The sequence below is a fragment of the Leptodactylus fuscus genome, chromosome 6 (assembly GCF_031893055.1).
Source record: "Leptodactylus fuscus isolate aLepFus1 chromosome 6, aLepFus1.hap2, whole genome shotgun sequence".
In the NCBI taxonomy this organism is placed as follows: Eukaryota; Metazoa; Chordata; class Amphibia; order Anura; family Leptodactylidae; genus Leptodactylus; species Leptodactylus fuscus.
In genome coordinates this window covers 141,994,404-142,011,335 of record NC_134270.1, presented here as the reverse complement: position 1 = coordinate 142,011,335, position 16,932 = coordinate 141,994,404, and the positions used below count along the sequence as shown (strand labels likewise).

General features: G+C 43.0%; 1 protein-coding gene across 2 annotated transcripts; it reads left to right on the top strand.

Moving 5' to 3' along the window:
- LOC142208743 (lysosomal protective protein-like) lies at window positions 1-11,998 on the top strand. Of its 2 annotated transcripts, none has more exons than XM_075277423.1 (15): window positions 1-95; window positions 1,483-1,646; window positions 2,523-2,634; window positions 2,717-2,767; window positions 2,851-2,937; window positions 4,221-4,376; window positions 5,484-5,575; window positions 5,950-6,034; window positions 6,142-6,233; window positions 7,778-7,850; window positions 8,823-8,971; window positions 9,518-9,593; window positions 9,724-9,813; window positions 10,111-10,212; window positions 11,432-11,998. In XM_075277423.1, the coding sequence occupies exons 2-15, from the start codon at window positions 1,483-1,485 to the stop codon at window positions 11,513-11,515; spliced, it is 1,413 nt and encodes a 470-aa protein (XP_075133524.1). In that variant the 5' UTR covers window positions 1-95; the 3' UTR covers window positions 11,516-11,998. The 2 variants fall into 2 exon arrangements, with proteins under 2 accessions (XP_075133524.1, XP_075133525.1); XM_075277424.1 differs by having other exon boundaries at window positions 1-144.
- The last annotated feature ends 4,934 nt before the right edge of the window (window positions 11,999-16,932 follow it).

Here is a 16,932-nt window from a genome sequence, read left to right as displayed (position 1 = left end):
GTGACGCGAGTCATATGAGTGCGAGGAAGTGGCAGAGGCGAGAGAGACGGTGAAAAGAAGGAGGAAGTGAGTGAGGAGCGGCGGAGAGGAGCGAGGTAAGGGCCAGGCTGGAGGACGGGGCACTGCTCACCCACTACTGCCGAGGTGACGCCACTCTATTCTTCTCTGTTGTCAGCCACGTCGTTAATAGATAGTGATAAGATGTCTTCCCCATGACTCCTGTCTTATCTCAAGACCTCTAGACACAGGCAATGATCCCTGCAGGCTTGTTAGCTTCAGTGAAGGGTCGCTTGAGACCAGTGAAACTGGGATGGGACATGTTGACATCCATCTGCCTGATCCTGATCTCCCCTAATTGGAGCGTCACAACACTTTGTACACCTTATAGGGTCAAATATTCCTGCTGAAGTCAGAGGATTGGGTTAATTCCAATATATATGTTTGTCCTGGAGTATAATAATGACTCATTTCTTCTAGAAACAGCACCCCACCTGTTCTCAGGCTGATTGTGTAATTGCAGCACAGTCCTATTCACTTCAATGGTGTTATACTGCAGTACCAGGCACAGCCTGTGGTTGGGTGTGGTGCTTTTTTTTGCAAAGAAGGAAGTTGTGTTTTTCTAATCCTGGACAACCACTGGTATGTTGTGTGTGTCTGCTGCAGATCTATTAGACATTGCAAGATGAAAAAGTGCTGTAAGTCCAACTTTCATCTGGCAAAAAAAACCCCTCACCTGAGACCCCATTACAGTTAGTGGGTCCGTTTCTGTCCGATCAGGCACCAGAAGGATAGATGTCCCGGATATGTATGAGGGTATCCTGTAATAAAGTACACGGCCATTGGCAGATAAGAGTATAGTTGGGGGAAGTTAGCTGAGCCTTTAATTTGGTCCTAGACAATCTTTCATTTCTGCAGAATTTTTGGTTTTGCCTAAATTGTGGTGAACCTCAGTAGAAAGTTTGAGTTAATGGGAATTTTTGGGTTTCTGATATTGCTGACCTCTGACCCCGGCGAGTACAGTGGCCACACTGTGTACTGCTTACTGCGCACAGCCTGTTCATTGCAAAGTCTATTGACTGGGGTATTTTTCCATCTTGGCAAGGTAGCTGTAAGTTCACTGAGTCCTGGCCTCCGGGCTTGGCTGCTCAGCAGGTACTTGCCAAGATGAGTAACCCCCAGGGTAAGAGAAGAATTTGGAGCTAATTTTAAGACTAAATTCCCCTGAAACCTGCTTCCCATTGTTGTCACTGCAGAAACAAGCATGTAAGTCTCATGCTCGATTAGCTCCATTGTATATGAGGCTCAGCGGCACACAAACCTGTGCTGGAAAGCCAAAGCTCCGCTTCAGTTTTCCGCTGCATGCTCAGGGGGCTGGGTTTTGGAGAAGAATTTGAAGGGGAGATCACATCAAATTCCTCTCAAAGTTCAGTACGTAGGGAAACCGCGTATTGGCTATGACTCTAATGTCACTTTTTCTCCTAGATGCATCTGTTCCTGGTTTGCTCGGTGCTCCTGGCAGCTCTCTTAGTAGACGCTGCACCTTCTTCAGATGAGATCACTTACCTACCAGGGCTTAAAAAGCAGCCAGCTTTCCGCCAATTCTCTGGATACTTGAATGTGCCTGGAGGAAAGCATCTGCACTACTGGTAAGTATAACGTCATGGCCTCCATGTTACCGGTTCCATTTCATAAACTAAAGGCTTTGTCCCTTGAACAAAATCTACAGGATAGGTGATGAATGTATGATGGCTGCACATGTGGACTATCGCTCCATTCACTCCAGCCTAGCAGAAGTCAGTGAAACATTGGTAACACATGCACACTACGGGTTGGGTCACTAGTATATGATATGTCTGACACCTGGGCCCTGCACAGATCGGCTGATCTGGCTTCCTCCTAGTGCCGGCTGCTACTGCACTGGATGGGGTTAAAAGTAGCTTTATTCCTATTGAGTAGTGTTGAGCAAGTAGTATTCGATCGAATACCTTGCTGGCATAGGAATGTGTGCAATCAGCCGAACACCAAGGGGTTAAATGCTTTGAATATTTGCTGTGATATTTGATTACATGCATTCCTATGCTGGCGAGGTATTCAATCAAATACTATTCGCTCAACACTACTATTGAGGTAATAGCGCCCTCGTCCTCTGTGTAGTGGTGGCACTAGGGTACTTCAGCACGGCACTGGTTACCTGAATGGTAGAAGAGGTGTTACAGGTTCTGTGCAGTAGCAGGAGGCAGAAAGATCAGCTGATTGGTCCAAATGTCAGACCCCCAGCATTTAGCTATGATGACCTCTCCTGAGACGCCACGTTGCATTGATTGCCAGAAGTTCCTGCATTGGGACTCCCACCTATTACAAGGGATCTGATTCCCTGTATGTATGGTGTGATAGTCAGGCATGTGCACCGTTGATCTATTCAATGTCCAGGTGACCAAAGGACCTAGCAGAGTACAGTGCATGTCTGTTAATCCAGTTGTGTTCCTATAGACCAACATCATTCTTGTACATTATGTCTCCAGGTTTGTAGAGTCTCAGAAGAAGCCAAGCTCTAGCCCCCTGGTCCTGTGGTTGAATGGAGGTCCTGGCTGTAGCTCCCTGGATGGACTGCTGACAGAACATGGCCCCTTCCTTGTATGTCACTGACCTTAGATTTCTTTAAATCAGAATGTTGTGTTATCTGATCATTTCATAACCTTGTCTGATTTTATTGCAGATCCAGCCTGATGGGGCAACACTGGAGTACAACCCCTACTCTTGGAACATGGTAACTATATACTGTTACTCTTATTCTTGCTCATCTTCTATCTCTTTGGCCTATTACAACAGTGTTTTTTGTTTTTTGTTCAGATTGCAAATGTTTTATATCTGGAGGCTCCGGCCGGTGTGGGCTTCTCCTATTCTGATGACAAGAATTACCAGACCAATGATACAGAGGTAAAACAAAGCCCCTGAACCACTAGGATACTCGCAGGGGATCAATATCCTCACAATTTCTGCTCCGCTCAATTGTGATTTTGTTTGCTTTGTGATTGGAATAGCATAGGATGTAGTATATCCGCTTTATAACGCCTTGTTCACACCTTGCTGTTTTGGTTGCGTTAGTTTTTGTTCGTGACATGAACCCATTTCCATATACCCTTGATAAGTGTTGGGCCTCTCCATGTAGAGGCTTAACATGAAGGTCCTGGGCCCCTTTACCAGGCTACCCCAAGTATAATGTATCACTTCATTTTAGGAACCTTATAGGTCTCATAAGGTTATGTTCACACTGCATGTCTGAATTACCAAATCGGTATCCTTCTGCCTCCTATTCACTTCAGTGGAGTTATCAAGCAGGATCTGCCTGTAGATTGAGCATGATGCTTTATTCTATTACTAGATGGAAAATTCAGCTAGAGATAAAATATTTAGTGTCTACTTCCCAATGAAAGGTGGAGCTGCTTTAATATGACTGTAGCCCCTGCACCTCTTACAACTACTCCCCTGCGTCTATGTGCAAGTCTGCTCCGACATCTGTCCCTGGGGGGTGGGAGAAGCCGACCTGCTGCTCTCTGTAGAGGGGTTGGTTTCATGGGCAAATTATAACTGGACCCAAAAAGAAAATTGCAATTAACTTCTGTCTGAATCCAATCCAGATTTTATCTAAAACATCAATAACTGCATCAACTTGTGCTGTGTGAACACTGGCTTAAAAATTATTTTCAGAGGTAGGCATATATAACTTGTATTTCTTGCTTCCTCCTCTCTGACCTGTAAAGCTGGCCATACACCCTCAATAGCTGTCAGCCAAAAGCAGTTCCTTCTGATCCTATCATGCATGCTCACTTTCATCATGTGTGCATGTATTCGCAATAGGGAGAGGAGAATAACTTGTAGAAATCCCCTGTGGTTCTTATTAATCTCCCGTGACACCAAGGATTAGGCATTTTGATATTTAATATCCTACTTGTTTATCATTACCCCTATACACATAAGATGATCAGCGGGATCGAATGACTTTGCAGTTGTGTAGGAGGCGTCTTAAAGGTAGGTAAACCAAAGATATTCCCCCTCCCCCCATATATGTGACTATCCCTTTTTAATCTCATTATTAATCTTATTCTGACTTTGAGATTTCTGCAGTGGGGGAGAAAAACAAAAAAGACACTGTGGCTCACGTGCAGATTTCTCCCTGTATGTGCTCGCTTGCCCTGATGCATCTTCTTCTTGTTTCTCAGGTTGCCCATAATAACTACCTGGCTTTGAAGGAGTTTTACAGACTCTTCCCAGAATATAGTAAAAACAATCTCTACATCACCGGCGAGAGCTATGGAGGCGTTTACGTCCCGTCACTGGCTGTGGAGGTCTCCCAAGACTCCAGTATAAATCTTAAAGTAAGATGACCCTTCTATATGTACATGGTGACTTCCTGTAATTCTAGCTGACTTGTGATGTCTCATAGTCAGGGGTCGGGGGATGAGTCAGGGTTACTGTTTGACCACAAGCTGTGCCAGGCATTGCAACCCAGTGTTCCCTATAAGCCAGTATAGCTAGTGATTATAGGGCAGACAAGGGCCTTGGCATTGTACCCTCAAAGCCAAGCAATACAGGATTGTATCAAACTATAATCTACTGCACCCTAATAATTGGCTGTAAGGCAACTAGATCTGTAGGGCCACATGGCATACAAGTCTATTGCGATGAAGATTCCGGTCTACGTCTCTGTGTTCTAGAGCAGTGAAAGGGTTAAATGGGTTTTCCAGCATCAAATACGTTTTTCCTACTGGTGACCTATGTGTGTTGTGAGGGGGTCCGACACCTGATCAGAGAGGAATAGGAGCAGAGTTCCTTTCAGTACCTGGAAGCTGCTTGAACAGGACATCTGTGCGGGGTCCATATGTTGGACCCCAGAGATCACAAACTGATGACCTACCCACAAGATAAGTCATTATTCAAACATTTGGGGTGGAAAACTCCTTATAACTAGTCTAGGGTAGTAAAAAGGTTTGTTGCTGTCCCTAATGGCCTAGAGTAGTGAAGGGGTTACCAGTTCCATTCAGTTAGATGGGGCAACCTAAGTGATCTGGCCCCTTCAAACCACTGGTTGTGGGTCTGCCCAGAGTGGAACCCCCACCAATCTAATATTCATGGTCCACCTGAAGAATAGGCCATCAGAATTGTAATCCTGGATAACCCCTTTAAGCAGGGTCATGATCTGGTAAAACTAATGTCTCCTGAGCTGGGTAGTAGCAGGGACATTCCTGTGATGTCTCATACATTTTAGGGACTTTGTGAAGAAGCGTGACTGATGGCTTTCTAGGGGTAACATGTCCTCCAGTGAGTAACATTGGGACATAAAATTGGTGGACATCTAAGAGTTAGGCCCTTTATCCATGCCACTTTATCTTTGGGTCCCTACCTGAGACTGAGAACTTATTTACCATATTTTGCGTCCCAATGTTGCGGTTTGTGTGTTAATTCGTTTTCTGTGCCGCTTTTAGGGGATTGCTGTTGGCAATGGACTGAGCAGCTACGAGTCTAATGACAATTCCCTGGTCTTCTTTGCCTATTACCATGGGATCCTGGACACTGAGTAAGTTGGTCAATATTTCTATTTCTCCTTCTCATTCCTATGATATATGTCTGTTCTCTATAGTATTATACTGTTGTTTCACTGATCAGCCATAACATTAAAACATTGAAAAACCTTAATTATCTAGCAACTGATTCATTGGGCAGTGGCTTATCTCACTTGAGAGCAAAGTCTTATTTCTCTCTAACTTGGAGATTACATGAACACTCAGCCAAGCTTGTGGGTGTTGGGAGGGAGAGCTGTTGGCCAAATGAGTGTTCACCTGATTCCCATCTAAAGACTATGGGCTCTAGTACTTATGGTATTGTCTGTCGGTAATAATCTGCAGATTATAGACCTTGGTTTTCAGTCTCCTTTTGTTTTGCATCTTTCAGCCTTTGGATAGAACTGCAGAAATTCTGTTGTAAAGAAGGAACTTGTCAGTTCTACAACAGCCCTGACACAGAATGCTCTCTGCGGGTAAGTGTCTTCCTCTTCGCAAACCTATGAAGAAGTGTCACTAGTTTCATTACACCATGTTATTTTGCACCATTTAACCCTTGTTGTGTATCCTTTTGTGTTTGCAGGTACAAGAGGCCATGCATGCTGTATACAGCACTGGACTGAACATCTATAATCTGTATGAGAGCTGTCCCGGGGGAACCCCAGGCGAGATCCGGTATGTATTGTGGTCACACCCCCCCCCCCCCCTTCTTTTCCTTTCTTCTTCCAAGGTTGACACATTTTATGATTTAATATATTCATCGAAGCAGACTGAGAAAATGGTTCAAAAGTGAAAGTGTCTTGGGCTAGATTAACACCTGCGTTGGGCTTTCTGTCTGTGGGGTCCCATGTGAATGCAACCTCAAAACTATACCATCCTATACTTTCCAGCCAGTACATGCTTCTCTAGTGCCCCCCACATAGTATTATGCTCCCAAGTGGCCCAGTGCGGGCAAGTAGTAATGTACCCCAGTGACCCCACACTATAGTTGTACTATATAAATAAGGGAAAAAAAACCAAACACTCGTCTTCATTTTCTGCGAGCTCAGTGCCTAGATGCAGAAGGACTTCGTCAGACCTCACTAGCTGATGCCTGAATGATGGAGCAGGAAGCTAAAGACTTCCTTACTTCACTGTTCTAGTCACCTCTATATAGATTCTAAGGATATAGTTGAAGGGAACATGTGGTTATTTCACCCCGGATTGCTGCAGCACCCTGGCTGTGAATCACTGGCCTAGGTGTAAAATAAACTGAGTATGTTGCATCTCCCCTTTCACGATGACAGATCCCTGGAGTCAACTTGACTAAACTGTAGTGTAAACTGCTCCTCTGAGTGATGCCGTTGTCCTGGTCATAGCATCATATTGTCTGTATCTACTACCACTGTATAAACCTGTGTCTATATTAAAGGGGTTGGCCCATGATTGAGACTTATTACTTGTCCACAGAATAGATAAGTGTCTGATTAATAGGCCTGAGATCCCACAGATTGCGAGAATGGGGGACCAAGTCTTGTGCGACTTCAGCAGTGGTCATGCAACTCTATAGGACTGCTAGCAAAGCAGAGTCTCCACTTCTCTCCATTTTGACATTCACAAATAAAACCTAAATTGTAAAATAAAGCCCCCTATTCATATACTCTAATGACTTTCCACTAATGAGTAACATAGAATGTTGCACAAAAGCATAAAGTTTTGCAAAAGAATTGATGTTTGCGGCTATAAGCCTGATCCTTGTAGAGCCTAAGGTCCATGATGTCTCAAAAACGTACATTAGACTGTGATCTTTCTTTCTGATGTCACTTGCAATCTCTCTCTCATAAATGCACAGGACTAAGACGTAAAACACTTGTATCTTTTAAAGAAGTTTTCCTGTCAAAGCAAGATCTCCATCCTATGGATAGGGGATAACATGCAGAACGGTGGGGGTCTGACTGCTCAAAACGTCGCTAATCTGGAGAACGACTTTTGTCCCCTGTTTTGAATGGAGTGGGTATCAAGTGCGTCTCTTCATTCATTTCAAGGAGAATACAGAGACCAAAGCACCAAGTGTTTGGGCCCGCACCAATCTGTTATTCCCTATCCTATGGGCAAGGAATAACTTGCTTAAATAATTTGAAGGCATAAACTATTAAGATGTAAAGCCATGAATTATAATGTACGTCCTTGGTAGAAACTGCACATGAGTTAACGTTTTTTTCCTATTTCTGTCTTTACAGGGATAAAGGAGATCACATAGCTGTCTATTACCCTGGATTAATTTCACCCAAAATGCATATGCACTTTGAGAAGGTAAGTTAATTGTAGATACAATATGAAGAAAAGATGCTTATCGAAACATTGCAAAGGGTCCTCCAGTCTCCAGTTATTACAAATTCTATCAAAGTATGTCTTTATCTGTTTCTGACATTGCTTCATTCAGTCACTTGTAATTTATTAGTCTTTAAAGGGGTTTTCTAGGATTAGAATAGTGATGGCTTATTAATAGGATATCGGAGCACTGGGGTCTGACTCTACCCACCCCTGATGATCACCTATTTGAGGGTCATGGTGCTTAGCCAAGCACTGCAGCTTCTGCATACATCACACTTTCTCCCCACACTCAGAATAGTAGGATTAGTGCTGGGTATTGCAGCCCCTTCACTTGAATGGAGATGAGCTGCAGTAATCTGCAATGGCCACTGTGTGGTGTACAGAGTCTTGTGCTCTGACTCCATACACTGTCCTAGTTCTGGAAGTCACAGCTGATCAGCCGGGTCAGAGTTGCAACAAATTTTGGCTACAGTTGGGGGAAAAAAGTTACTAGTGTGAATGACAAATTATTTTCAATTATTATATAACTGTATAGTTTGATACATTTACTTTAATGGGAATTTAACTAGGTTTTTATTTTTTGGTGAATTAGAGGAATTTTTCTGTCTGACCATGCCTGTTGGCTATTTATGAAGGAGTTTGGTTCAGGCTATTGGGGGAAAAAAATAGAGTAGTTGGAGATTTGGCCTGTTGGGTCCACAGCTCTAGTGGAAAGGGGGCAGATAATGGGACTCCCTACAGATCTGATATTGATGACCTAATCCTAAGAATATCTAAATCCCAGAAACGTATGGGCTTCATCTTCCTTGGCATGTTCTACTTGATGTGACCATTCTTGTCTCCAAATCCGATTGTTCTGTATGTCCAAACCCAAAATCCCACATCTTTGCGTTGCTTCAGTGACCTCTGTGAATGTCCTTTCTCATTGTGACCCTTTTCTCTGTGGCACAGAAACTGGTTCTTCTATCTGGTATAGACAAGCCTGTGAAAATGGACCCTCCTTGTGTGAACAGTACAGCGTCCAGCACCTTCCTGAATGACCCCTTTGTGAGGAAGGCCCTGCATGTATCTCCTGAAGTCAACAGATGGGATGTATGCAGGTGAGCAATGCCTTTAAAATGGAGCCAATGCATTAAGACTTAAATTATATCCCATTGGGGTAATCAAAAGATTTTGGAGCAAGTAGCAAGTACTTGCTATGCACACTTGGTGTATATATATCAGCACACACCAAGTACTGTATACATGCATTGTGTGTAAATGGTCTCAGGGCTGTGGTGTTGGGGTAGAGTTGTAAAGAAATTTCACAGACTCCATCTTGGTAGTAAGATTTTTAAATACATTTTTCTTATACAGTTATTCACAACTTATTACATATTAACATTTATGGTAAATCCAACACTATTCCCCCCCCCCCACACACACACACACACTTTTCTTCTCCTGCCTGACATGACTATCAGCCTTTAGGTAGGAGTCGGACTTAGGCTGTGTAAATGTAGAGGAGTCGGATTCGGTGCTTTGGCCTACTGACTCTACAGCACTATACTGTTTATATGTCAGACCTGTGTAACTGTATTTCTGTATATTTTTAGATAGCTGCCTGTGGTGCACCCAAAATAATGGCTACATTAATGTTTCTGCAGTTTTGATGTTTACCGGAATTACGGACGTGTCTACGAGAGCATGAAAGACCATTACTTGAAGCTGCTCAGCACTCTGGTAAGAAAAGTGTAATGTATACCAGGATCAGGAGGATGCATGAAAGCTTATTAGTAATGGGATATTATGTAGAACTGATGAACTTCTGCCTTGCTGTGTTCCTCTGATACAAGTCTTGCTTCGTTTTTAGAAATACCGTATCCTGGTGTACAATGGAGACGTGGACATGGCCTGCAATTTCCTGGGTGATGAGTGGTTTGTGGATTCTCTGCAACAGAAGGTAAATGCTGTTCATGTCCCCTTGTGTGGCCTCCATGACTTTTACATATGTATGTGTTTAGGCACCAAATATTCTGCCAATTTAATTTATCTGCTCATTGGGTATGTACATCTGGAGAGTAGTGGTCTTGTTCTGCAAGGACGTACTGGTATGTTCTTGCAGTTTTAAGCAGGTGCAGAAACGGACATCTGTGTAAACTCTCGGATGCTTTGGCCAATGGCATCTGCGGCATAAGGGTGCTAAAGGGTTGCTAATATCTATTTCTGGTATTCTTACTTCTCCCGTTTTAATGCTCAGCTGCAGGTACAGCGTCGACCATGGCTTTATACAGATGATGGCCAGCAACAGATTGGAGGATTTGTGAAGGAATTTTCCAACTTGACTTTCCTTACAATCAAGGTATGGTAAACTTTAAGAGGAGGTATTCTGGGGGGAGCTAGTGTGAGTAGAAACTTATTACTAGTACTGCTATTGATGGCCTATTCTTAGGATATCTTCTATGATCAGACACCTGAGGCCCCCACAGGTCTAATATTGATGGCTTATCCTAAGAATAGGTCGCTCATGGCAGCAATGACCCCTTCGGTGTGCATGTCTCTAAGGTTTATGGAAGTTACAGAAAGAGAGTACTGCTTGTCTTCAAGCTGGGCCCTGTTGAGGTCTGGTTGAATTTTCAAGTTTGCTAGATTATTATATACCACATGATATAATTTTGGAGAACTTGGGGATGAAGTTCCTCATTGTAGAGACTGCCAGTTGGACTATGAAGTCTTGTAGACTTTATATGTGTATATATAAGCTCTCTTCAATGAGACTGAAAGCTGTCCCTTTTATTGCCACCTGTTGGAGGTTGCCACCCTATAAATCAATCCTATCCTCCTTAAGGGGCCTTTCACACAGAGGAAAATGGTGAGGAATTTGTGGAATTTCAAATAAAAAAGCCTCCCATTGACTTAAATGGGTTCCTTTTCTGCTAGCAGTAAAAGGAACCCATTTAAGTCCATGGGGGGCATTTTTTTCAGCGCTGAAATTCTACACCAAATGCCTGACAATTTTCCTCCATGTGAATGGGACCTGAAGAGGCTTTGCAGTCTGTCTTAGGATATGCTATACGGGGAGTGGGGCTGGTGGGGTGGCATGGGGTCTTGCAGTTTTGTAAGCTTTGCAAGAGACTAGGCTAGCTGTTACCGTTTCTCATTACGGAGACCACCAATTTCCATAGGGAGTCTTAAGGCTTGTTCACATGGCTGAATTACATGCTGAGTTTTGTGGTAGATTCTGCCTCAAAATCCTCACCAATTCTTCCTTGGTTCTGCTTTCCATTGTTTTCAATGGGAGACGGGGATGGAAGCAAGATGCTGAAAAAAAATAAGTGTCCTGCTGGGTCTTGCCACAGATTCTACAACTGATTTTAGCCACCGAATCCTCAACTCGAGTTGCTCTGCTGACTAGGCCCATTCTTCTGAGCTCTGCTTCATCTTTCCACTGGAGGGTGTGAAATGCAAGCGTAATTTGAGACTCTTCTAATTCCACTGTGTGAACATGCCCTTATAGGTTGGGTAGTTTATGTCCTACAGCCGGCAGTCACTTATTCCAGTCTTTCCTTCTCTTCATCCAGGGAGCGGGTCATATGGTGCCTACAGACAAGCCCAGCCCTGCATTTCTTGTGTTCAGCCGCTTTATCAACAATGAGCCTTTCTAACGCCTCATCATCGCCGCTCAGTCTGCACAATATTTATTGGGGCTACGGGTAAGGCTCTTCAGATCCAGGAGCACCTTCTCTGAAGTCTGATCTGCAAGCTCCAGTTCCTGGACCAAATTTTTGAGTCCTCCTTACCATGAACGTTCCTCGGTCTTAGTCTCAGGGTGGTTAATAGCACTGAAATAAAATATTTCACCACTTTCTTCAGCTGATTTCTGTATGAATAGGTGATTGTAGAGAAGGGTTTATTAGACCTGTGGCCAGTCAGTGACTTCTAAACAAGTCCTTCAAGCAATACGTGAGAGCATGGATTCCTGACAGACTTTACCGCTATACGTCAGTCTGCTCGCAGAGTGTGCACAATGTGACTGACCTCACACTTAAAAGCTTCATTTTGTGTCTGAATTTTTTTTCTTTTTCCTTCACACATGTTCTTCAGACTGGAATCACACTCACTTCAATAAAACAATCTTAACTCCTTTATTGGTCGTACTTCCGTTTTATTGTCTCTCATAACAAATTGCTTGGGTGATTTTGATGGGGTGGGGTGGCATGGGGTCTTGATGCGCTGCAGAAATGATGCCCTTAGGTGCAGGTAAGAGTCTCATTTAAAGTCCAAGATTAGAAAAAACATGGCTGCTTTCTTTCAGAAACTTCACTACACCTGTCCATAGGTTGTGTCTGGTATTATATCTGTACTCAATCGAAATGAATTGGGCCAAGCTATAGTGGACATGACCCGTGGACAGGTTGTGAGTGGTATGTGGTAAGGCATGACTTGCTTGGAACACTAGTGAAATGTATTGGGATACTTGGTGCCAATTTACATGAATAGTCTTATGTAGCTTTCTCTGAAAATATTCGGTACGACTTTTCTTTATTCCATCATTTATATTCCTTCCAGTGGGAAGGTTTATCAGTAAGTCACTTCCTATCAGTGCATGCAAAGATGGCCGTAAGGACCACCTACTGGACTCGGTTATACAGAATCTTTCCAGACCAAGCTATACTCTACTGCCCTATATGGGGGCGGGGGGACTACTTTGGGGTAGTGTACCTCTTGGTCAGAGATCAGCGAATGCTTGACATGGTCTACAACTCATTTTGCCTAGTTGACTAGACTTTGAGGGGACATCTTTAGATCGAAAGCAGCTGGATGGCGCTTTATGAATTGCCGCCCGTCTGGATGCTTCTGACCTCCTAAGATGTTTGGTGCAATGGTCAGGCAAGGACACAAACACGTTGAACAGCTCCTGCGGTTTCCACCATCCAGACACAGGTGGAGCCTTCATTACTTTCGCTGTCTATACGTGGACCATTTCCTGGAAACTTGGTGTCATGGTAGCCATTTCCGTGTCCTATTGCTGACCTCCGTGCCCTTCACTTGCAGTGATATCCTGATGGTACTGTGAGCTACAAAGTTGAGCTGCTTCGGACTGGACCCATATTGGCATTTTAGCGGCAGATCAAAGGTCCTGTTTGGAATTGCTGTTCAGGTTTTTAGTTTGGAGGCCTCGTGGTGAGCGCTTATATCCTTCTATGGACGCCACACTGCCCCAACTGTTGGTGTGGTGGTTTGGGGAGCCGTAACTTAATTTGTATCTGGGCTAGAGGTAGCCTAATGGGCTACTCAACCCTTATCTCAACTGCACAGTTTTCTCCAATAAACTTCTCTCCCTGGAATATTGCCACCCATTACATTCACACATACCAAGTTTTATTCCATTCCACAAACTCCCTCTTGGTGTAGACTTTCTTTATTGGTCAGTGAGTGTATAGATCTGCTCAGCACCTCCTGCTCTATACCCTGCTGCCTGTGGTTTCCATTAAGTAATGACCTGTATATATCTCCACTGCCTTACAGATTTGTGGAGTGTCAGGATAAATCCAGGCCATGTTCCCTTATGTCTGAGTAGAAGTCCTATCTGCAGGTACCTCTCTAGATTATTTATTAGACATGGTGGTAGGTCTCGTAGGTAATCCTATAGCCTGAGCTGGAAGTCCTTTCCCTTTCTGAGAATACAGAGTCATTCATGTTACTTGCTCTTTGATGGCCGGGACCTGACGTACAACAGATATTCCCAGAATCGGCTAATTTCTTCCATATCTAGGGTTGTGATCCATATGTTGTATAGCACATCTGGTTAGCTTACCACCAAGCTTTTGCTTTCAAGTATGTTATATGCATGTAATATATTCTGTATTATATTAGTGTAATCCTTTGTGGTGTTGTAGCATTTGTACAGCAGGTCTTCCATGACATTGCACAGTAGCCAGGGCACACATCTTGTGCCTTGTATATACATGCAGGGTTTCTAGGTAGCGTTGTGTTGTATCATCCAACTGCTTCTTATGTTTTGTGACCATATTGTAACCTGAGTTATAAAACCTCAATTTTAAGTACCATTGCAGGTTTTTTTCCCGCCAGGTAGATAAATGCAGCTTAGGATCATTTGTTTTACCCAGTACCTAGAGTGACGAACCCCCAAAATAGCATCCATTGATTCTGTAGCAACCACATTCAAGTTAGCTCTGTTTCCCCCTCTTAAAAAAAAAAAAAAAGGGGACTCATGTTAGACGGTAGCTCTCCTAGAAGTCAAAGTCCAACCCATGACTAGAATGGATGCCAAACCTGACATTTATCTACTTCCCTCATCAGAGCTTAAAAATGGCTTGGATAACAGGATCTTGGAGATACTGTTTCTCCTTAGGGAGAGCATCAAGTCGAATTATAGGTAATCTGTTACCCAAACCTGGCCTATTTCCAGGTGAGTGTCACCTAAATCCATTTCCCCTTGTGAATTGTCGCTTCTGTATCCTGATGGGTCCTTTGGATCAATGTGGATATTGACTCTTTTCTCTTTGGTGCAATGGCAACATCCTTGTTGCCCCAAAGGACTCCTTTGCGTATTGAAAAAAAAAAATAGCAAAATTTCAGCAATGGATACAGAGTCACAAGGGGAAAAAAATTTGATTCCGGTGACCCTAACCTATCTATCTGCAGGGCTAGGATGATATGGCGATTCTGGTGACAGACTCCCTTTAAGGAGTCTTATAAATTATGTGATTCTGCTCTGGAAAGAAAGGTTTGCAGGTTAGCTTCTAAATTGTACTTTTTTCGCAACGGAGCATTGCAAGACTTTTTATCTTGGCATGCAGGGACAATTCCAAAACAAGAACATGATGTGTTTATTGGGAGACTTGAGTCACTATACAGAGCGTTTCCATTCATGCTGAAGGTTCTAACCTTATATTACTGGCCCACGCCCGCCCTGCAGGGCTCCCATTTTGCAGTTTTCCATAGTAACTTGCTTATATTTACTTGCCTACTTCTTCCCTGAGGTTTGTGTTTTGCTTCCCAAACATCCCCGAGGCCAATGATATATGCACTCACCTGAGGAATGTCCTCAATATACTGCGTTGTGGAAACATTGCATTTATATCATTATGTCATCTCCGGCAATGTCTTCCTGGTCTACAGATCAGATGTCTGAAATGTGAAGTATGTTGTGATCATTACTTAAAATAAAAATCAAATGTTCTCAGTATTTTCCTGCAGATGTGAAAACAAGAATAGAAAAAAATTACATAAAAGGATATAATACACATGGAACCACAAAACCATAACCCCAATATACTTGGAACCATAAAACCATAACCACCAATACAGATGGAACCATAAAACCATAACCACCAATACACATAGGACCACAAAACCATAACCACCAATACAGATGGAACCATAAAACCATAACCACCAATACAGATGGAACCATAAAACCATAACCACCAATACAGATGGAACCATAAAACACCGCTAAAAAATGACGCTGAAAACACTGAGGATGCTTATCTGATCTTGCGTTCTGCGGGTAGAAAATCCAAGACTCTTTGCTTGGTGTTTGGCCGCCCTGTTAGCACAGTCCTCTTCCTCTAGATCAGTGGTTCTTCACCTTGCTTGAGGTACTGAACCCACCAGTTTCATATGCGCATTCACCGAACCCTACTTTAGTGATAAATCAAATATGATTTTTTTTTTCCAAATTCAAGACATAGGTATATGTTTTTTTTTACTGGTACATAAAATGAACCGTGCATAGGGCCTAGGGTTCGATCGAAGAACCACTGCTCTAGACCCACTTGCATCATGAGGTCAGCCATATTGTTCTTCAAGTCCTCAATACAAGTGATCATGTCACCAGTTCTCCCAATGATCTAACCATACATGTCCTAGAACCTGTCTTGCATTTGTTGCAGGAGATTCTTGACCACCTCTGTGAGGTCTTGCATGGTTTTGAGAACATCACGCATCTACGGTTGGCTGCTGTCTCACGGAAATCCCAATGGGAGCGCCGTAAATACACTATTAAAAAAGCATGAAGGCAATAAAGACTTGTCCACTGCTCTACTATCAATTTTTTTTTTTTTTTTTTTTTTAAATGTAGATTGTGAGCCCCACATAGAGCTCACAATGTACATTTTCCCTATCAGTATGTCTTTTTTGGAATATGGGCTGGAAATCCATGCAAACACGAGGAGAACATACAAACTCCTTGCAGATGGTTTTATGCCCTTGGTGGGATTTGAACACCAGGACTCCAGCGCTGCAAGGCTGCAGTGCTAACCACTGAGCCACCGCGTGGCCCCCTTGCTCTACTATCAATTTATTCTCATATTTTTCCGTGTCCCCTTCTCTGCTCATTCTGCATTTAGAAGTTTAGTGGGCAGCTCCTCCTGCTATGCTATGCCAGCAGATTGGACTACAATTTCAACATTACAGGTACTTGTTAAAGGGGACCTTTCACCATCCCTACCAGTACCAACTTTTTAAATTTTGGGTTAGTACATTGCATTTTTGACTCATATATGGCATCAGTTTTGATACATTTTTGATGGTGCCCTTTACTGTTGTGTGGGTGGTCTTGTGCCGGAGGAGAAAAACAGGGACCGCCAACCTGACAGTAGAGGGCATAACTATGCTGAAACTAACAGCACTGATTGCTCAGGAATGGTGGGAGCTAGACAAAAAATTCCAACTGTGCAGGAATCAGTGGAGTGATGTCTATTAATGCAAAAGTTGGTGTTGGTAGAGGTGATGAAAGATCCTAACTGACCTCTTTTACACTAAGGGTAAGGTCAATTTTTACAACTAATAACAACATATGCACCTCTCTTATCTTTGTCTGCATTTGCTTGTACACTATATAGCCATATCCAGTAAGATCTCACTTTTGTAATATAGTTATTACATCAGATGATTATTTCTGAAAAGTTTAGGTTTCCATTGGGCGTTTGAAATTTTTTTTTCGTTATCTTTCATTCTGACTTTTTCCATTTTCATTGAGTATCATATAGAAGGATTAGATCTGTTTATCAGTCGGCCACATCATAACGTGTCTCTGGTGAGATTAGATGGA